Source organism: Phocoena phocoena, chromosome 6, assembly GCF_963924675.1.
Source record: "Phocoena phocoena chromosome 6, mPhoPho1.1, whole genome shotgun sequence".
Classification (NCBI taxonomy): Eukaryota; Metazoa; Chordata; class Mammalia; order Artiodactyla; family Phocoenidae; genus Phocoena; species Phocoena phocoena.
This window is the reverse complement of record NC_089224.1, coordinates 19,562,625-19,586,229: the sequence shown is the minus strand read 5'-3', so window position 1 is coordinate 19,586,229 and position 23,605 is coordinate 19,562,625. Positions and strand designations below refer to the sequence as shown.

The 23,605-nt window shown below is 38.6% G+C and overlaps 1 protein-coding gene across 4 annotated transcripts in view; it reads left to right on the top strand.

Moving 5' to 3' along the window:
- The window catches only part of LOC136124350 (contactin-associated protein-like 3), a 146,622-nt gene that overhangs the window by 83,930 nt on the left and 39,087 nt on the right, over positions 1–23,605 (top strand). For all 4 annotated transcript variants that reach the window (XM_065879004.1, XM_065879001.1, XM_065879000.1 and 1 more), the window contains 3 exons: positions 5,715–5,821; positions 9,237–9,356; positions 19,924–20,121. In XM_065879004.1, coding sequence (XP_065735076.1) covers positions 5,715–5,821; positions 9,237–9,356; positions 19,924–20,121 — 425 coding nt within the window. The remainder of the gene's footprint in view (positions 1–5,714; positions 5,822–9,236; positions 9,357–19,923; positions 20,122–23,605) is intronic.

Genomic DNA, 23,605 nt, shown 5'->3' with positions numbered 1-23,605 from the left:
GGTTCAACATCTAAAGACATGTCCTTACTCTCCATTCTTCTTAATACTAAAAATATTCATTTTTTCTCAACCCTTTAGTCCATACCTACTAACTGCGTGTCCAATGCACCATGAAATAGATTCACTTAAAAGTGCAGCAAGGCAGACACTCACACCTGGGCTGTCCTCGGGCGCTGTGCACTATACGCAGCCATCCACCCAGCCCACCAACCACTCTGCCCGCCCAGAGCAAGTCCTAATGTGCTCAAGTGAATCTGAGATTTATTATTAAAATGAAGCTAGCTTTATAACTTCTATCCATTAGGCACAGGAATTAATAATTCATGATACATAGCAGCCTTCCTCACACTGCAAATGCTGAAAAGATGTTTGAAATCCTAGGGGTACTTAGGAAACTTTCCTGAGCCATATAAGGACTTGTGCATCACGCTCTGTCTTCCTGTGGCTCAGAGGACACTTTATAGGGAAGGCAGTGCAGTCCTTTGGGACAAGGCTGTGGGGAGGGGATAGCAGTGAGGAGGGATCGTGTCTTACACCCTTGGGGTTTTGGGCATTAGGATTTCATGTCATGTAACTCAGGCTACATAGCTCTTTTCAGGTTCCTTTTAGGCTCAGGTGTTTGCTGTCTAGAGCACCCCCAGCCATGGATGGTGTTGATGGGGTCACTTTCCTCACTTCCACTGCCTTTGACCCAACATTAATCTTCTAGATGCTAAATGTGACATTGTGCATCATACATCTTGGGGTTCTTTTTAATAGAAAATAACACATTTAGAAGAGAATTAATTACCACAAACTTTAAGTTCTTATTTATGAAAAAAAAATCTTATCCCAAAACATTTCTAGGTAAACTATGATATTCTTTATCATAAAGCCATCATTTTCACTGCGTTAAAAAGTATGGAATCTATTCTAGTATGATTTTAGAGAGTTCCAACGTGTCAAAAAGAAGGGCAAGAAGTTATTTTGTTCAAGCGAGGGGTAAAGGGGATGGGCCCTGCTCGGGTCAAGCCACCCTTTCGGTCCAATGGGATTCTTAGGTAACATGATCTGAAATACCACCACTCCTAATACTCTGTGAGTTTGCTATAGAGTGTCCTGTTCTTCGACTGTTATAGCAATTTGCTGACTGTCAAGGTATGGATTCCCCATCCTATGCATTCACCTAGTAAACCTCTCCAGAAAGATAAATAAGTCGGGCACCATTTATTCCACATGTGAATCCCAACTGGCCCAAACTGATTTTGAAATTCACAATCTTAAGGTTGACAAACTGTTCTGAAATTTGTCAGAAATTAAAAATAAGCATATCCAGGAAAAATTTCAAAAACTATACTATATATCATTTTATTTCTTTTTAAAGTAAAAGTGAGTTTGCCTATTTCCAGTTCTTACTGACAGTTGAAATTTTTCCATAGTTTTCCAAAGAAAACCAAAAGAGTTCTTTCAGTGTCTGGGAGTGTAATTTGTGCAGTATTAGAGGAGAAAAAAATATCATAAAATAGTCAGATGCTCCCTTTCATCTTTTGTTTTTCCTACTTTCGTTTTAACTATGTTTGTTTTACCTTTTCTGATTTGCAGATAAGTGGCTGTTGGGGAGCCTACTGGGATGAAACAGGGTTGTATGTTGCGATCTGGGTATTTCTCTACATGTTCATACTGTCCTGTCTTCTAAGCAGAGATCCTATCGTTGGTGTGAATCTCTATTTTTCTTAATACACTTTGTGGTAGTTTGTTATGGCAGTAATAGAAAAATAATATAACATTTATATAAAATTATGTATAAATTTATAAATCTATACACACATATTTTCCTTCTCTAAGGTGAGAATTTGAATACATTTTAGTTTTATATACTTGCCTGTATTAAGTCCCTCACAATGAACATTTTTAATTAATATGCTTTATTTTTTAGAGCAGTTTTAGGTTTGCAGAAAGTATAGAGAGCTCCCCTTTATCTCCTCTCTTCCCAGTCTCCTCTCACACAGTTTCTGTATTATTAACATCTTGTATCAGTATTGTACATTTATTACGATTGATGAACCAATATTGATGCATTCTTATTAACCAAAGTCCATAGTTTACAAGTTCACTCTTTGTGTTAAACAGTTCTATGGGGTTTTACAAATGCATAATGTCTTCACCATTACAGTATCGTACAGAATAGTTTCACAGCCCTAAAAATCTCCCATGCTTCACCTACTCAATCCCCCTCCCTTCCCCAACCCCTGGCCTGGAAATCACTGATCTTTTTACTCTCTTCATAGTTTTGCCATTTCCAGGATGTCATATAGTTGGAATCATGCTCTACGTAGCCTTTCACTTTGTAATATGCATTTAAGATTCTTCCATGTCCTTTGTGGCTGGACAGCTCATTTGTTTTTAGTGCTAAATAATATTCTGTACCACAAGTTTGTCCATTCACCTACTGAAGGACATCTTGGTTACTTCCAGGTTTTGGCAATTAACAAAGCTACTGTAAACATTTACGTGCAGATTTTGGTGTGGAAGTTAAGTTTTCAACTCATCGGAGTAAATACCAAGGAGTACAACTGCTGGATCGTTTAGTAAGAAGATGTTTAGTTTTGTGAGACACTGCCAAACTGTCTTCCATTTTGCATTCCCACCAACAGTCAATGAGAGTTCCTGTTGTTCCTCATCCCTGCCAGTATTTGGTGTTGTCAAACACCATGTTTGGATGTTTGCTATCCTGATAGGTCTGTAGTGTTATCTCATTGCTTTAATTTGCATTTCTCTACTGACATGTGATGCTGGGAAATTTTTATATTTTTATTTGCAATCTTGATACCTTCTTTGGCCAGGTGTCTGTTCAGATCTTTTGCCCTGGGTTTTAATTGGTTATGTCCTTATAGTTGAATTTAAGAGCTCTTCCTATATTTTAGATACGAATCCTTTGTTAGATACGTGTTTTGCAAGTTACCCACTAGTCTATAGCTAATCTTTTCATGATCTTAGTGTCATTCATAGAAAAGAAGTTTTTAATTTTACTGAAGTCAAAATTATCATTTTTTTCTTTTGTGGACTGTATCTGAAAAGTCATTGCCAAACCAAGGTCACCTAGATCTTCTCCTATGTTATATTCTGAGAGTTTAACTGTTTTGTATTTTACATTTTAAAATTCTAAGATCTAGTTTGAGTTCATTTTTGATAAAGATGTAAAGTCTGTGTTTATATTATTATTTTTTGTGCATGCGGAGACCCAGTTGTTCCAGCAGTTATTTGTTGAAAAGACTGTCCTTTCTCCAGGGAGTTGCCTTTGCTTCTTTGTTAAAGATGAGTTGATTATTTTTGTGTGAGTCTGTTTCTGGGCTTTCTAGTCTGTGCCATTAATCTATTTGTTCTTTTGCCAGTGCCACACTGTCTTGATTTCTGTAGCTTTGTAAGTCTTGAAGTTGAGTAGTGTTATTAGTCCTTTGACTTTTTTCTTCTTCAATATTTTGTTGGGTCTTTTGCCTTTCCATATAAACTTTAGGATCAGTTTGTTGATATCCACAAAATTACCTGCAGGGATTTTGACTGAGATTCCCTTGAATCTATAGATCAAATTGCGAATAACTGAAATCTTGCCAATTTTGAGTCTTACTATCCATGAACATGGAATATCTCCACTTATTTAGATTTTCTTTTTTATCCTTCTTCAGAGTTTTGTAATTTTTCTCATATAGATCTTGTATATGTTTTGTTAGATTTATGTCTAAGTATTCTATTTTTTTGGATAATGCTAATGTAAGTGTTGTGTTTTTCATTTTAAATTTCAATTGTTCATTGTTCATTTATAAGAAAGAATCCTGCAGCTTTGCTATCATCACTTATTAGTTTCAGAAGTTTTTTGTTGATTATTTGAGATTTTCCACGTAGACAGTCATGTCATCTGTGAGCAAAGATGGTTTTATTTCTTCTTTCCCAATCTTTGTACATTTTATTCCTTTTCTTGTCTTATTGCATTAGCTAAGACTTCCAGTATGATGTTTGAATAAGACTGGTGAGAGCAAGTCTTTGCTTTGTTCCCATACTTAGAGGAAAGCATCTAGTTTCTCACCATTAAATATAATGTTGCTGTAGGGTTTTGGAGATTTTGTTTGTTTGTTTGTTTGTTTGTTTAATCAAGTTGAAGAAGTTCCTCTCTATTACTAGTTTGCCAAGGTTTTTTGTTTGGTTGGTTTTATTTTATCGTGAATCAGTGTTAGATTTTGTCAAATGTTTCTTCTGCATCTATTTATGTGACCAAATGGTTTTTCTTCTTTAGCCTGTTTATGTGATAGATTATATTAATTTTCAAATTATTTTTTTCAAATTTTGGAGCAGCCTTACATACCTGGAATAAATTCCACTCAATTATGTTGTATATATTTTTTATACATTTTTGGATTCAATTTGCTATTATTTTGTTGAGAATAGCACTTCTTTTTGATAATGAAAAAATTAAGTAACATTCTTGCAATTAAAAATTTAATCTTATAAACAAACATTAAACTCTCACTTTCAATTTCAAAAAGTGAGATGTAACAATGTCCATGAGATATAAGTGGTTATTTGGTTTAGCTGAGTGATTTTGTGGTTTATTCAATTATGTGGGGGAAAAAATAACAATAAATCCCTTAGTCTTAAGTGATCTCTAAATCTAATTCCTAGAGGCATCATCAGTCTGATCTAAAGTAGATGACATTCAGAACCCCTGGCACTGTGATGCTATATGGATAAAGAGTTTCTCCTTTTTCCTGACTTCCTTCCTTCTCTTTAAAAGGTTTCCTTATGTACTAAGTCAACATGGTAACATATTACAATGTGGTATACATATATCAGTTAGCTTTGGCTGCACAATAAATTATCTTTAAAGCTTACTAGCTGAAAACAACAACGTTTGTTTATCTCACAATTCTGTATTTGCTGCTGGGCTCTCTCATGCATCTATGGTTGCCTGGGGGATCAGCTGGCAGCTGGTTGACTTATAATCCCCTCACTCACTTGTCCAAACAACATTTGTTTATCTCACAATTCTGTATTTGCTGCTGGGCTCTCTCATGCATCTGTGGTTGCCTGGGGGATCAGCTGGCAGCTGGTTGACTTATAATCCCCTCACTCACCTGTCCTGTGGTTTGAACCTACAGTGGTGACTAGACAACCTGAACAAGCCCAGGTTTCTTCATGTGGTTGTGCTTTCAGGGTTCAAAACTCAGCAAGAGAGCAAGCCCACTGCCCAAGCACTTTTCTAGCCTCTGCTGTGTTAGTTTGCTAATGCCTCATTGATCCAAGCAGGTCATATGCCCAACCCAGATTCAAGGTGAAGTAAGCTATACTTTTTGATGGAAGTATCTATAGGTCACACTGCAAGGACATGGAAGCAGGGATAGGAAATGTGCTGTCTATGGCCATTGCAAGCAATTTATATCCCTGTCATGTATGAAATTAATCTTGCCTTATTTGTGAAAAAGCAAACACATTTTCTGATGTAATGAGATGTGTAGAAAATTTGTCTGTCACAAATACATGACAGTTGGTAGCATCTAATAGATTTTTTAGTCTATGATTGATATTACATTTGGAAACCTTGATGACAGACCCAACAATTTTTGTTCATGTTGAAATTTTTCTGATCAAGTCACTGTTTTTATCTGTCTTTCATTACAACATATTAAGATACACATTTATCATGACCAAGTGTGGGAAATAGTGCTGTGTTTGTCTTCTTCTAGGTGTTTGCCCAGCTATTGTGAACATGGGGGTGAATGTTCCCAGTCCTGGGACACCTTCTCCTGCAACTGCGCACACACTGGTTACACCGGTGCAACCTGCCATTCCTGTAAGCCTCACACTTCATTCATTCTTTCTGTTCTGATTTCCATGTAGTTCTATTTTTCTTTCCATCATTTTGTGTATATGTGTGTATGTGCAACCATGTGCTAGAAAGCAACAACAAAAAATAATTATTTTAGACACTAATTTTTGTCTGGTTTATTTTTAATCAAATTTATTTCCTATTGATGATAAGGCAGCTAACAGAAATACATATATCATAGAATAGAAAAAAATAGTAGGCAAAGGAAAATAAGTATAGGAAAATAAAATATAGTCAAAGTATAAATTAAATCTAGAACTCATGATATTATATCTTGTTCCCTTCCTCGAGCAGAATCCAATTTTAGTTCTCAAGTCCTGTCTGCTTAAGTAAAAAGCATGAGTTACTAGATTCTCAATATTTATAAAATTAAACAAGAAAAGTCTCAGAAGAAGTGCAGGGTGGGAGCTAACACGGTAGGGCTTCTAGACATCAGTGACAAGCCAGGCAAATGCCTAGGTCCGTTGCAATCTTGATGTTCTCTGATGATGATGGTAGTGGTGATGATGATGATGATGGAACTTACTGGAACTTACCATGTACTTGCACGATTCTAGTTCTCTGCATGTTTCAACTCCTTTAATCCTCAAAACAACTCTAGGAGGTAAATGTATTTTTATCTACATTTTACACCTGAGGAACGAGAGAGGCTAGGTTGTTTACCCAGGGTCACACTCTCCATCTCCTTTTACTGGTGTTTCTTCTGTCTAGAACACAGTCTCTTTTCTGAAGAATTATTCTTTCAACTTTATAGCTAACAAAACTTTATTGACCGCTAATCCATTAGCTTATGACAGAGCCTCTGAAATGCCCTTGGTCTTCTAATTATTGGCTTTTGTATATGTTTTTCTTTTAGTTTTTCCCTATTTGTGTGTCACTGCTGATGTTTCTGAATCCCTTCTCTGGTAGCACCCCTCTCTCTGGGTCTTTAGAGAGAGAGAGCATGATATGAAAATTCACAGACCTCACCATGTTCAGTCCCTCCTACTGGGAGAATACATTGCACTTTTAAGAACTCTTCCCTGTGAATTATTTAATTTTATTTCCACATATGGGAGAAAAGCAGAGTTTGGACTGACATAAATTTGTCTTTATGGGAAGTGAATCCCAGTGAGGCAGGCATCAGTGTTGGGATGGGAGCCCTGGGTTCTCAGCCCTGAAGGTTCCACAGAGGAACTCAAAGCATCTTAGAAGACAAAGGGAGGTGACTTATGCCCTAAACATCCCAAAAGTTCAACCAGAGCAATTCCACCTGCAACTCTATTTACTGTACTAGTGCCAGGTGAGAATTTCCTGGAGTAACTCTTCATTTGAAAAGAGCTGGACATCTGGGAAACTTGAGGCTAAGTGACTTGGCCAAGTCACAGTTAGGAATGGGGTGATCTCTTCCTTAGAGTGTCCTCCATCATACTTAGCAAGGTGTCTTATATGAAGCAGATATCTACTGAATATTAATGAGTAAGAAATATGGCTAAAATCCTATCAGTAACTGTGATCTAAACATCATTCTAAACAACTCTGATTTTAAAACTAACATATATATATCTGTTATATATATGTAGGGTGTTTCATTTGTGCCCCATGATTTGGTCTAATAACTGAATTGACTTTATTGGGATCATCTAACTGGTAAGCTACATGAAGATGAGATATTGCCAAATCAAAATAAATGATCATGAGACCATTATTTTTGGGTCTAAGTGCACGATTCATACACGTGTGCATTCGTGTTTAAAGCAAGCTTTCTCCTAGTCATTCCTCCTCAACTTTTGTTTCCTAGGCAATTCCAGCCCCAGCCCAAACACAAACACTGCTATCAATTTTCGTGTATCCCTCTGGACACTTTTCTAGGTGGTCATGAGCATATGTATGTATTTATAGGAATGTAAACATGAGCAGCCAAAATGCACGCATGGTGGAAAAGCAGTCCATGTTGTCTCTGTGTCCAACAGTGTAGATGGTAGTAGCCATTGATTTGGGACAATCTGGTACATTTGACACTTGACCATGTTTAACAAAAGGATGTTTACCTTTGTAAAATCTCTGGACAAAAAGCATTTCCTTCATCTTCTTTTTCTTTGAGATGAGAAAAAAACATCCCCTCGATCTCTCCCTGGGTTTTTGTTGATTATTTGAAATAGGCAAAGTTAGAAGTGTAGATAATCCAGTCATTGTAGCATGGCATAAAGCCATAGCCTACTCAGATCACTCCATTTTGTGGATCTTGCCTAACCACCACCTAAGTCTGTCTGTGTGGTTGCCAAATCTGATCATTAGAGCTGGCTTAAAGATCCAGTCCATCACTCTGCCAGAATCAGTGCTGCACTTCTGTCCCAGCAGCTATTTAGCGGCTTTTCAGGTTTTCGAAGGGTTTTTCCTGTCAAGGCAGCTAGTGATGCACACTGGAGATGTTACTTGGTTGATCACTCGTTTATTTATTTATTTATTTTTCTCACAAGATCTTATTTTTTATTTATCACTATTTTATTATTTATTTTTTTAACATCTTTATTGGAGTATAATTGCTTTACAATGGTGTGTTATTTTCTGCTTTACAACAAAATGAATCAGTTTTATATATATATATATATATATATATATATATATATATATATATATATATATGTTCCCATATCTCTTCCCGCTTGTGTGATCACTCATTTAAATGTCTTCTGAATATTAATTGAGTCCATCATCTGCAGATGCTAATCACTTACCTTGTACACAGAGAAACATTTATTGTACATGTAGAAAATTCAATTATGAATTAAGATATATTGAAACTATAAAGAGATATTTCATATATATTATATATATTTCTTTGAATTTCAATTTTCTTGAATTATCATTTGCAAAGCATTTAAGGATGTTTCTTTTTAAAGCAAACTTTAAAAACTGAATGAAAAAGAGTTGCTGATTTGTGAAATTCATCTCATTGAAAAAAATGCATTTCACATGTAAATTGTTTTAAGTAAACAAAGAGTATAATTAGAGTAATTTATAAAATAACATGATTATTTAGATAAAAGCAGATGATTTAGGGAGATTAAGCCAATGCACTTCAGGTGCTTAGATATTATGAAACAAAAAAGAATTAGAGAAGAGTAAATCCAGTTATCACAATTTTGAAAAGAATCCTGTGTTTCTAGAACATAGAGGATTCAGATCCACATGTCCCACAGTGATCCCTCCTAAAATCTTTCACTCTGTGCTTCAGAATCTTCACTCTATCTTGAGTGAAACAGGGAAACACTCCTCTAAAGAAAATGTCCCTGAGAGCAATGCAGAATGAGTGTCACTGGGGAAAGTATCACTTAATTCACAACATGGAGGGATCCATCCCACTGTAGCTCCTGTCTGAGACCCGTGTTCTTTGCAGCTGTCTACGAGCAGTCATGTGAAGCCCACAGGCACAGAGGAAACTCTTCAGGGCTCTACTATATCGACTCGGACGGAAGTGGCCCGCTGGGACCATCCCTTGTATATTGCAACATGACAGGTATGCTAATAAGCCTTTTTTATGACAGTTAAGCTCATGTAAATACTTGCTGTGCAAGAAAAACCTAGATGGGACAAGTAGAGTTTACCTAGTGGCAGCTTTATGTAGATGTGCAGTTTGATTGTAATTGTAATATGACTGCTCAGAAGTATTGAACATAATGTTCTAAAATAGTTAAGAGGTGGTAATTAAACGTTATGTTCTTTCTTTGTGCAAAATTAACAATAAATCTTTGCTTATTAATCTGAAACAAAAAGGGATAAACTTCATTTCTTAGTTCATGTCAATAAATGCCAAAGACTTAGGAGAATATTCACTTTTCAAATTTATGAAAGCATCCATTTGTATTCTTTTGAATCTGTAATCACATGAGTTTATCTAGGAGATAATAAATGTTTCTAAAGTGTATATACTTCAAGTAATAATATTATTCTTGTGCAACTGTATAAATAATATTTTATTTTCTTTAGAAACCTAATTATATGTTTTAATTTAACATCTTAAAACGTTTTAATTTAACATCTCCGCCTACAGTATAGGACCACAAAGGACAAAAGCATCCACTTTAATGAATGACAGCTGCCCTGATGGAGTTGATACAAATTCTTTATACCTCTTCTGTACCTGTATCTATGTGTGTCTCTACCCATAACTTTTCCTCCATGCTCGCATAACATTTTACCAATAAAAAGAGGACAAACCTCCAAGAAAACTTTCTGTTACTCTAGCAGTGTAGACCTAACAGGTACTTCAACAACCACAGAAATTGACTCTGCAAATTCTGAGCTAATGATCAGAAAAAAATCAACTATAAGTGGTTCTAAGGCAACTATAACTTAGTTATAATTTTGTTCTTCTGTTATTATGGCTACATGTCACCCTGACAGGGTTGCAATTCTCATGAGGAGGGAATTATTTGTGGATAAACTTATGATGATGCTTTCTGAGTAGCTTACAATCCTGGTGTGGTTTTTTACCTACTACCATTTCATACATGAAACGAAATCTGAGCATTTTGGCAGTGGTTAATTGTGTGATTAGATCTGAATTCAGTCAAATATATCTTCCAGCCCCAAAACTACCCCCAAAGTTGGTAAAGAAAATGCAAGAACTTGCAGAGCATTGCACTGGGTGTGAGTATGGCTCTTTTGGGCTTTGGGGTAAACATTTTATCATAAATACTGACCAAAATATTGAAGTGTGATGACAGAGTTAAATACATTGGCTTACCTTTACTGTGATCAGTGAAATATGTGAGGAAACAGCCCAGGGGATCATTCTAGATATACTGCACTCCAGTGGTTTATAACAGGCCTTCAAGTGATTTCAATTTCTGCTTTGATTTTCTTTCATTACCATGGCTCAAGCAAATGCCAAGAACAGAAAAAGCTAAATAAAGTTGCTAGCATCCCAATAAAACATTTCCCTTTATCAATTAAGTTCTTAATTATCACAGAAGTCTAGGGCATGTTAAAGACTTTCATACATATTGTCTTGGGTTAATTCTATGAGCAGAGTTCCATAGACACTGAAAAATTCCAAGATTCTAGAAAGGTAGAAATAATCCCAACTGGCACATTCCAAAATGAGTGACGTTTCAATGACTGAAGCTATTTTGTTAATACTTAACTATTGGCAGGCTGAGGTCACGTTTATAAGGAAAGGTATTTGCTGCGAAGAGGAATAACCGAGAGCTGAGGGCCCGATCTTCTGCAGTTTATGGTTGTAATAAAAGAAAATTATTTTAGTCATGTTAGTGAACACGTGGTCTAGGCTTCCCCATGAAGCTTTAGTTGTGCATATTTATAAAGCCCCTGTGGAATGTGTAACTATCTCAAAGGTGTTTTGTTTTAATGCTAATTTGATACCATAGCTGATGTATTTTGATTCCCTGCAATTGCTGTTACCTTTTCAGAGTGAACCTTGGCCCCTACCACCAGAGAGAAGAGTAGTTATCATCAAAATACAAAGAGACAGTAAAAACAGATGCCCAGCTTTTGATTTCAGGTAACTTAGAATAATACCTGACGATATACAAGCAGGTTTTTCTTACATTAGAGATGAGAAAGAACCTCTAAATAAGGGAGGGAAAAGGTGAAATCTGCTGGTTAACCCTCCTGCTCAGTTTATACACACGATGGCCTTGAAAACTGTCTGCTGAGGATGTGGATCATTTCCTTCCCCGGGTGACCTGAAGAAACGTCCAAGTAAAGGCACAAAACTGAAGAGTTGCAAAAAAAACTTCTGACAACATTAAACACATGTGTACTCAGCGCCTGCCCTGAGCCAGGCACGGCTGTGGCCACATCCGGGAGTGAATCTGAACACCTCCCTCCCCTGGTGGTGGGTGCTTTCTGGGGTGGGGAGCCAGATCATTGACAGAAGCGAATCAAATACTTGGCATGTTGCAAGGTAGCAGGTGTTGTGAAGAAGAACAAAGCAGGGAACAGGGTCACAGACTGTAGAAGGATGGGTTGCAGTTTGCAATAGAGGGATCAAGAAAGGACTCAGTTGGAAAGTGACATCTGTGCCAACCACATCAAAGAAGCACCCCTGAAAAAACCTGAGGTGGAGCCTTCAAGGGGAGGGAGGAGGGAAGTGCCGAAGGCCTGCAGCCATGGGGAGCTGGCGTGTTGGACAGACTCAGGTGGAAGGACGAGAAGGTGGTCTTTCCTCAAGTCACGTGGCTGGAAAGGGGCTGGTCCAGGATTCACACCAGCTGTGCAGTTTGGGCCTTTAACCGTCATGGGGCCCCAAGAGGAAGCAAGGAGACTAGTTAGGACTGTAGTTGCTGTAGTAATCGAGCCAAGATGGTGATGGCGGGTAGCAGGCTGGGAGCAGAGGAAGAGGAGGAGAGAAGTGTTGAGCTAGAACCGGTGGACTAACCGATGGAGAGAAAGAGAGGCATCAAGCAGGACTCCTGTATTTGGATCCGAGCCCTGGAAAGAAGGTGCAGGTATTACTCACAGAGACGGAGAATTCTTGGGAAGGACCATGTTTGTAAGGGAAGACCAGGATTCCAGTTGTGAATATGTGAAGTTTGGGTTGCCTATTGGTCATTTATTAGATAGTGGAGATCTGTTGGTTATAAAACAAGTGTAATGTATCTTCTTAAAGCCTACTGGGTGGTTATAACATCCTTGGCAATACAACCTTTGAAAAATATAATTTGGAGTGTGACTTTACAAATTAATTTAACCTGACCAGAGGGCTCCTGTTTGCTTTACTGTCACTAGTGGACACTATCCAGCATGATAGAGCTTCTCCAGGTCACTATGTGTTTGTTCCCCATGGAGAAGCTCTGCTTTCCACAGCCAGATTCTGCAGGGCAGCATCCCAGGTGAGGCTGTATTATTATTAAGCTTCTCTAGAGATGCTTATGTGCACATGGGTTTAGAAAGCACTGTCGTTTAGCTGAGGATCTTTGGTTTTAGCAGGCACAGGCTACTCTATCGTCCAAAACATTAAAATGGAAAGGGAACAAAGGGCATCACAGAATGGAGAAATAAAACCAATGCAGATGTAAAATTTTGGTGCCGCTACTCATTTCACAGTCCAAGCAATTATCCTGTTGTTCCTATTTATATAGGTTGCTGTGGGTGAGGTTTAATGATCCATCACTGAATCCCTGTGGCTCTGATGCATCCACAAATGCAACAGGAATGGTTCAAATATATTAAGATAAAGTATGAGACATTAATTCTCTAAATTAGGTATCTTCTAAACTCTCTAACGTAATCTGGGAAAGTTTTAAGAGCTGTAAGGTGTGTATGTGTGTGTATGTGTTTGTGTAGGGATTCATGAAAATTATTGCTAATAATTTAATGATTTATATTGATGTGTAAATGTCTATTATTAAAGCATACTTAATAACTATATATCTTCATATTACATTGCAAATGAACAAACATTACATAGAGATTATTGTATCACAATGCCTTTTGGGTAACTAAAGGTTTTTAGAGAAGTTTAAAAATCCTAGCCTAGCTCTCATGTAAAACTCCTGAAATCAGTATATTCTTGTTTTATGTGAAAAGATCAACGTCGTAAGGGTTCCATAATTATGACTGAGATGGAACATCAAATGGATCATGAGACACACATACATACCCAAGATGTAGAGCAGGAGTTAACTACTTCAGTGAAGATTTCCAAATACTATTAAATACCAAGGATTTTTATTAAACTCAACACCGTAAGGAAAGCAATGTGCTGAAGACAGAGAAACACACAGGCCAGTCCAAAGACCAGTGACTACCTCCAGCAGCTACACAACAAAATATTTAATGAAAAATTTTTTAAATCCCAATTTTTCCTGGGGAAAATCCAAGGAATGAACCAAAATTACAGCTAAATGGTCCTTACTGCCCAGGGGTCATATGAGGTGCCCCCTGACAAATCTGCTTATTGATAGAGGAAGATCTTAGGGTCCTGATTCTGTTCTTCCAACCTGGAAATATGTCCACTGTGAAAAATTTGCCTTCTCCATGATGCTGCGATGCCTGTGGACAATTAAACACCCTCTAATTATTAAAAAACAATTACTAACACTTGGAAAAAGATACAAAAAACAGAATTCTAAACCAATGGTTAAAATTATATCCTTGGAATAAAGACGCAGATGTAGAGCATGGACTTGAGGACACAGGGAGGGGGAAGGGGAAGCTGGGACGAAGTGAGAGAGTGGCATGGACATATATGCACTACCAAATGTATAGCTAGTGGGAAGCAGCTGCATAGCACAGGGAGATCAGCTCGGTGCCTTGTGACCACCTAGAGGGGTGGGAGGGAGACACAAGAGGGAAGAGATATGGGGATATATGTATATGTATTCCTGATTCACTTTGTTATACAGCAGAAACTAACACAACATTGTAAAACAATTATACTCCAATAAAGATGTAAAATAAATAAATGAATAAACTTAAACTTGGCCTAAAAAAAAAATCAGATTTCAGAATGAAAAAAAATATATATATATCCTTGGTAATATCCTTTAAAAATGTAGTACTAGGACCCACTCTGCATGTATTTTTTAGTACCTTTAGTACAGAGACAACCAAAACAAGACAAAATAGTAAACTATTTTGAATGGACTGCCTGTGCAATTTGTTGACAGACCTATTCACTTTCTAAACAGAAGAAACAAAACATAACTTCTTTGATGACAAGATGAGGAAGGCCAATGGCTCTACTCACTGAGAGAGATAGAACTGTTTGTGCCCACCCTAAACCCAGGGTAGTTGTTGGCTATTTTCATAGCTGTGAGATTCAGAAACTGCTTCTCAGACCTTGCATTGTGAGAATGATTGTCACAGAAAGAAGATAGGTTGCAGTCAGAGCAGTGATTCAACTTCCAGTCCATAAAAATCACCTGGAGGCTTGATGAACAAGCTGAGGACTGGGTCTATGGCATCCCTGCCCATTGCACCTTCAGGTCTTGATTTATTGACTCAACAAGTTAATAATCCAGAACTTTTTACTCATTATTATTGCTGAGTCACTTGCCTTTATGCAAACCAAGCAATTGTGTTTCTTTTCTTTTTTTTTATTGAGGCATAGTTGATTTACAATGTTGTGTTAGGTTCAGATGTACAGCAAAGTGATTTAGTAATACATACATATATATCTATTTTTTCAGATTTTTTTCCCTTATAGGTTATTACAAAATAGTGAGTATAGTTCCCTGTGCTATATAGTAGGTCCTTGTTGATTATCTATTTTATATATAGTAGAGCGTAAATGTTGAATCTAAAAAAAATGATACAAATGAACTTATGTACAAAATAGAAATAGACCCACAGACATAGGAAACAAACTTATGGTTACCAAAGGGGAAGCGGGGGGATAAATCAGGAGTTTGGGGTTAAAATACACACAGTTGTGTTTCTTAAACATCCTTTTTCCTGTGTCAAAAATTGTGTCAGGGGCTTCCCTGGTGGCGCAGAGGTTGAAAGTCCGCCTGCCGATGCAGGGGACATGGGTTTGTGCCCTGGTCTGGGAAGATCCCACATGCCGCGGAGCGGCTGGGCCCGTGAGCCATGGCCACTGAGCCTGCACGTCCGGAGCCTGTGCTCCACAATGGGAGAGGCCACAACAGTGAGAGGCCCGCGTACCGCAAAAAAAATTGTGTCAGGCCTCCAGCACTGTGGTTTAGCAAAGGGCAGTCAGCCCAACTGCTTTACACATAACTCATGTCATTTTTTTAAAAGCCCTCTATAGAATGGGCATTGATTCATACACCACGAACCTGCATCTCTTTTATCCTGGATTTTGCCTAGAAAGAACTCTTCCTGCCCCCACTGGGGGTACATTTCCTGGCCGGCCTCCTGCAGCTTGTAAAGGTAGTTTCTAAAGCAAGCAGCCTAGTGTGGTTGGCAATGCAGAATTTCTAGAGCAGGTCCTGTCACTGGGCCCAAAGGGAAAAAAGACAAATGCTTCAGGAAAGTTTATTTTCCTGCTTTTCTGTCAGCCACACAGTCTGCCCTGGCCTTACGGGTGGACAAAGTGAATGGTCTTGATGAACAATAAACATATAGATGTTCAGAGAGCAGTTAGGCCAGCAGCGTGCTTGGTTCATTGCCTTGGCATTCAAAGGTGGCTAGACAATAGCATTCAGTCTTTAGATGCTGCCTGGTCCACTTTCCCCGTTTACCAAATATGGAATTGGAGGCTCAGAGGATTTTTTTGACTTTTCCAAGACCATAGATTGTAACCCATATCTCTTATTGACCATGACCCTGTACTCTGTCCATATCTAGTTATATAATTGCATATATAATGTACTCTCTGAGGAAATTACTTTGCGCTTGTCCTGTGTGGTAGGCTGATAAACAAGGGAAAGCACTAATAATATCTCCCAGTAACTGAGCTCTTGTGAGGTTTTAGGCACAGGGCCAAGCACACGTACATGTTGCCTCAAGACAACATATGTCGTGTTGAGTGTCAGTTCATGTTAAATAGCAGGTGCCTACCCTTATGAATGAGCAGACACACAAAATTGTATTCAGTGTGACCTAGTAAGTGAAAATATCACCCTCTGAAATGCTAGGGAAGACGGCTGTGAAGTAGCTGCATTCCCTTGAGGATATCCAGTTGTATCTTATAGCATTTTCTTGTGTTCAGAATATTAAAATAAATCATGAAAAGCCTCAAGGCCCCAGATCTGTGGCGGCCCTTATGAGGGTCTTCATACAAATATTGATCAAGAGGGACCCACAGGTGTGGAGCTGGCCTTAGTGCCACCTCTGGGCCCTCCCAGGGCCTGGAGACTGTCTGCTTAGAGCTGTCATCTCTCCCCTTCAATAAAACACACACACCAAACATGACAAACAGATGACATGGCAGGGCCCAGGGCCTCTGAGATCTAGGGCAGGGCCAGGTGAGAGCTGACCGTTGTCTTCCTCAGGGCACCCACTGGACATTCAGAGCAGCGCAGTTGGCCATTCCCAGCACTGTGGGCACATAAATGCCCAGGATCTAGTTCTGTTTTCTTCTGGAGTTTTTTCATTGGAAATATAGTAGAGGGCTCAGATGGGTAAGGCACTCTGGGAAGGTTACAGACCTCAGCACTCTTTGAGAAGTTTACCTACTCAGAAAGCTCAGCGACTCACGCTGGGTTGCTTAGAAATGTGTGGCAAAGTTACATAGTTTTGTGAAGTTGGGCAAGTGAGTTTTTCCATTTCTCTTATCTGTGTGGCCAGAGGGTTGGGCTGGATAAAAGGTTATAACAGTGTTTCTCTCTGGATAGTAACACAGGGGGAGAAATTCTGAGAAGGCTGTTGTGGGTCTCTATTGTAGAATTCAGATTATTTTTGTGGATCCAGGAATGGCTGCTAGTGTTTACATCAGTCTGTCCTTATTTATCATCCTGAGTGCATCTTCTTGACCAGCTTTATCTGGAGATAGATGTGACAAGTTAAATCATTTGGCATATTGCCTTCCCCGTCTTCTCAGAATGTGTACCCTCTTCCCATCAGAAGAAACAGAGGCAGCTGGCTTCATTTCCAAAGAGGTGGTGTTTGGACACAAATTGGACTTCATTTCAGGCATCTGTGGGAGAAGGGATTTTTGCCTTTACTTTCCTCGAGGTCAATTTCCAGATCATGAGCGATGGTCCCACAAAATATAAAGTCATCATATTTTTCATGAAGTCTTTTTTTCTCAGGGAGATTGAAATAAGCACAGCAGATATGCTTTCAATGTGTGTTTACCTGAATCTGTAGAATAAAGATCTGGTTCTTTTTCCATCCAACCACTTGTTTTGCTATGAAAGACTCCTTGTATAGTTCAGAGGTCTGTTATAAAGTGTAGAAGTGTTGCCAATTGCAAAGTGGATCTAAGTTGGCAAAACAAACAGAAGGAGGAGGATGTCATATGATATGGTAAGTCAATGTCATTATTTATATCCTGCTTACCAAACCAAACCAGCAAGTTAACTTGACTGCAGGTTCATTGGTCCGAGCAAACGGTCAACCAGGTGCCACCAATGGCCACCCTGCTCCTGTGCAGAGGAAAGGCTCCAGTGAGTTGGATGAACATGTTCTGATAGGGTCTAATTCAACAACAGTTCAAAATTCCTGTTTAAGTTTGACCACTGTTAAAATTAATTACCTCAGATCCCAAATTATGCTTCAGACTACCGTGAGTAACAGCTAAGTATTTTTCCATCATGCTGGTCACTTAAATTCCTTAGTCTGTCTCCTCGTGCTTGAAGGCTAAGATTACGTGTCATGTCAAAGGTTCCTTTCTACTCATAGTTTTGAAATAATATGTTGTGGAATATTAGGGAAACATAATGTGTCTTTGTTGGGGTCTTTTAAATAATATTGCTAGAAAGGGCAACCACTTAAAGAAGGGCAGTTTTGAGTTTCTTTTCAACCTTTCTCTTCTCTCCACTTCAGACGATTTCTATTATTACACCTTAACCATAATTTATCATACTGACCACTAGCCTGTATGGATTATTCAGACACATCATTTTTCTTTGTGCTCTAAGCCATGAAAATAAATGACACAGTGGCATGGGAACTGATGAACTCCTAAGCCAAACACAGCCTTCTGCATGCCTCCCTGTACCCTCATTTCATTTGATGGAAGAAACCCTGAGGGTGAATGGGAGTAGGTAATTACCAAAAATAATGCCAGATGCATTTAAGTAATTTTCCAGGAAAATGTTGAAATATAAAATGTCTAGTGAAAACATGATTAAGGGGGAAACACAATCTATGGATTTCAAGTTGCCATAGGAACACTCACAGCCCCCTTTAGTGAGCAGAGACAGGTGATCCCTTAAGTCTTTTCTCCTAATTGAATATAAAACTGCATTAGTCATGCTGACTCACAGTTTGTTCCTGTCCTGGCTAGTTTTTGCATATTTTGTGATGTGCTTTTCCATAGGCTTTGAATCGGAGGTTTATCCATGGCCCTTAGGGTTCTTTTCCCTGGATCTCTGGATGTATTTGATGTGTTAAGGGTTTGCAAACACCAGCATGGCTGTAGGTTTTTCCCAGACCCAAACTCTCAGGGCAGAAAAGGAGCAGGGGACCCCTCACTGAGTTCCATGCAGCACTGTTTTGATTTTTGAACCTTGCTCATGTGTTAGCTATTTAAAAATAATAAAAAATAAACACAAGGCTGTTTCCTGCCCCTGTAATATGGCAAGTTTGTGTGGATACTGATCATTTTATCAAATATATATTACAGAGGAAGTTATATGACATGACATTATAAATATAGTTGAATTAAGACAGCTTGAACTCAACCTTTTAGCCACTGAGCCATGGACCTTTTATACTGTGGGAGCTTCTATACATTCATGGTGGGAGGTTATTTTGGGGAAGATAAAAGAAGTCAAGGTGTTTTTCTTCTGTTATAAATATTGTGAAGTGTGCATTGTTTTTTAAATCTCTTGGAAAAATATAGGTAATCCATGTAACAGAAATATGCCAGAATTTTCCAGCAGACGTTCATGTAGCAATGGTTACTGCTAGGAATTGTTATATTAGATACCCCTAGGCACTGTGTTTTTTAGTACTGGCCATTGAACGAGTTGCTGACACATTATTAGTCAATTTTTGTCAAAAATACTTATTTTCCATGATCAAAATAATGGTTTTGGGGGCTGCTTGTTCCTCAAATGTGTCTTGTATACATTTCTTTGATTATCAGAGGAAAAGATGCTCAGTGAGATGAGGAATATGCTTGTTACAAACATAAGTATATACACGATAATCTTTAGCTTTCCTCTTACAGTAATGGAAAGAAAAAAATAAAAGCCAAAAAGTTCTGTTTATAACTTTGAGTATTATAATACAGAATTTAAAAAATTGACTCCCTGACAATGTTGACTATAGTAATGGTAATGCAGATTTCAATAAAGAGAATCCCTACTGTCAACATTTTAAGAATTCCACTCGCTGATTCCAATGTCAAAGAGATCTGATTGCTACAAAAATAAAAACCTTAATTCAGATAAAAGATGTTTCTGATTTCCATATTTATATTTAATGATTCCATTCTCATCACGGTCTCCTTTCTCCCTCCCAACCCCTCTTCTGCCCACCAGACACTGCATGGACCTCAGTGCAGCACAATGGCTCCCACTTGGTTAGTGTCAAAAGCTCGAATGGAGAAAGCCCCCAACCTGTGTTTTTCAAGTACACAGCCAGCATGGACCAGCTCCAGGCCATAATTGACTATGTGGACCACTGCCAACAGAAGCTGACTTTCCACTGCAAGAAGTCAAGGCTTTCAACTCCCCATGGTGAGTAATCAGAGTAATCAGACATTGTGGGCTGTAGTCCCCACAGGTCACCATGGCCTGCCAGAGATGCATGAGAATCTGTGCCCATAGTGCCCGGATCACATCTGAAGTGACAGGGATACTCTTCTTTGGAGCGAAGACCAAGGTCTTTGCTCAAAGCCAGGAATGATCTGAAGTTTCTCCCTAGACTCAACTGGGCAACTGAGCAGTAAAAGCCTCCTAAGGAGGCCCCTGGAATGCTCAGTGCTCATCTGCCATGAAGGGCAGGGACACCTTAATTCTGTCTTATCTCGGGAAGGATTGCTAACAACAACATGGCTTAGTGATCTGGAGGTGATTATTCCATGAGATTCTTTTTCATAGACAATGCAATTAGTGTCTTGGCTAATTGTTAATTAGGCAACAATGTTGGTATCCCCGCCTCTTTCACACAACATAAGTGCTAATAGTTTATTTCTCATATCTTTTCTTCTTTTGAAAATTCTTATGTTTAATTTTATATTTTCTTCCTTTGAAAAATCCCATTCTGTTGGAATGTGCAACCTCACTGCCTTCATGAAACTGCTTGGCTTTCTGGAGGCTGGCCTGCCCCTTCTCTGATCAGGCATCTGGGGAGTGGAATGAGCAGAGGGCAGTAGGCAGGTTCTCTGAGTTCGAGCTCTTAGGACTTAGACAAGTCCCTGTCACTCAGCAGCTATGGGGCTCAGGAAATCATTTTATCTTTTTTGAGTCTTCAGAGCCAAGACACTAACCTTGCCAGAACTTAATTGCACCACATCTATAAATGGCATGAAGTAAAGGCTACTTATTTGCATCTCTCCAGTTTATTGAATTTACAGTTAGTGCTAGTTAGTACTTACTGTTAGTTGATCGATGCCAAATAGATCACCGAGCTAAAATTGTATGTTCCCAGAAGAATGAGAAAGCTGCCTCCAGGAGAGTAAATTATTGTTATGGGTTGTCTAACCAGGGAAAACAAGGCAAAGACAGAGTATGGTTGGAAACAACCACCAACAAAGTCATAAAACAAAACCACCCAGTGAGTCATGGAGCAAACTCATACAAACTAGCAGATGGTCTATTCCAGAACCTGGACACGACCCAGATCAGCAAAGGATTCCCGCCTGGAGGGCCAGTGTCTGCCTATTGATTTGCATGTCGTTGCTCAATTGTTAGCCCTTCGATATGTTAATAAATATATAAAACGGCAACAGCAGCAACACAAACAAATATTTAAACAAGTATTTAATTGGGGCTGGGGGGAAAGATGGAAAGAGAAAAGACTTATAAACTTCATAAACACCTGCTAAAAAAACAAAATAAGGGCCTTCATTAACCATACATGCCAAGTTATTTGCATTTCTTATATGCTGCTACTGGAGGATTGTTAGTACAAACTTAATTTAAACAAATTCACTACAGACCTATATATTTCCAGAAGTGTTTAATTAAGGTTGAGTTGAGGCAGGCAAATAGTGTAGCCCAATACACCTTAAAATTGTTGCACTAATTTGCTCGGTATTATCAATAGACACAAATGGGTGTGCAGAGCTTTGATGCTACTCTTGTGTGGAAGGAGTGAACACAACAAAGCCTGGGTCCCTCATTAGAAGGTTGCAATGTGAAAACAGTACAAGGGGACTGCAATGTGGGGAACAAGTAGCTTAGGAATTTTATAGGGTAGATTGGGGAATGTCAGTCAAAATTCAGTTCTCTCTCAAGAATTTTCCACTGTTCAAATTCTCAGAAGTTATCAGGAGACTGAGGAGATGGTAATCTTGAGAGGAGATATAGTAAGTCTGGGGCCTCAGTGCAGCAGCTCTTGTGTAAGTTTTGTTTTCCAAGAGGGCCAGGGAGGAGCAGAGGGCCTAGGATCTTGGTAGGTTCTGAAACATTTTTCCTCCAGCATCTTTAAGGTCTCTGTTTCAGGGGATATGATTACAGGTGGCTAAAGAGGAAGTTGTATGACAGTAAGTGTTGACTCTAGGAAATCATTTGGTTACCATACTATGAATGCTTAAGGTCGTTGAGGATTGTAGCTGTGGCTGGAGAGAAGGACAGTGAACTATGGGCTAAAATAGTTGAGGAAGTAGAGCCGTGCACCCTGGTCATTGATATCTCTCCTATTTTTTTCATTTCAGCCTCTAATTCTTTTTCATATTATTCCTAATTATTTCTTATGCAAATTCTCTAAGTTACTCAAAAGAATCTTGAATGGAGCTACATGCATTTTGTACCTTTAAAAACACTCAATGATTTTCACTTTAGGGAGAAAAATGTAAACACACAGTAACACATTGGCATATAATCATTTCTTTGCTCTTCAAATCGATGAAAGAGGATGTTGAATAATTACATTTTTAAGATGGAATTTTGAAAAATGTCTATTAAGTACCTATTAAATAATACACTAAAAAGATCTTCCACCCCCTAAAGATGTTTTCAACACATTAAAAAAAAAGATGGTTGATATCGATTTCTTGGCACACGTGTCACGCACTGGGCCTGCAGTGCGTGGTAATGAATGCAGTCCATGTGTTTACCAGCTGAGAGGTTGTCAGCAGAAGCAGAAGTCTCATTGAACAGGGAGCCATAATGAGCAGTGGCAATTGTAAGTTAGGGAGAAAGTTATTTCAGATTCTTAGTGGGGGCCTGATGGGGACAATTTAAGAGTTTGAAAGAGCACATGAAAATGGACAGGCATCTTTGCAGAACTGGTGTCACTTCCGTTTCCCCTCCTGCCCTGATCCTCTGTTTAGTAGGGACTGTTTCCCCTCCACCCTCCCGTGTGCGCCATCTTTTCTGATCATCCTCCCCCAGGTGTACTGTGATCCCACACTGGGGCCTCAGCAGCATCTTTAGTGTAAATGAGCAGTCCTGCAGAGCTGAGGCAGCCTCTGGCCCTGTCACTTAATTATATGTTGCACTGAGGAGGGGAATGTGCTGAAGAACTGGGTGTAGTTGTCTCGGACTTGCTCAAGCTGAAGACACCTCAGGCATGAAGAAGGCTTATCAGTGCCATTTCTTTAGTTTCCAAATACAGAGTAACCCATACAGTATAAGAAGAAGCACGTCTCCAAGACACTTTTAGGACATGCTAGGAAGTTCATGTCTTAAACACATGCCAGTGTTTTTAGCTAATAAATAAAGTGAAAGAAATCCATATTTCTCATAATAACATTAAACGTTTTAATGACATTTTAGGATCTCAAACAGATTTTAGATTCAGTGTGTAAATTACTGTGGTTTTTATTTTGATGACAATTCTTTCTTGAATGTTATTTCCAAAGAAATTATGTAAGTGGAATCCTCAAGAAAAGTTTGTAAATATCGTGCCTGAATGAGTTAGGGAGACTACATGCTCATTTTCTGATAAAAGAAAAAATTTGGTGACAACGTAAGTTTTGACATTAAAATATATATTTTTAAACAGTTGGAAATCCTCTTTAAAATGATCCTATTGCACAGTTAAAATATGCTCACT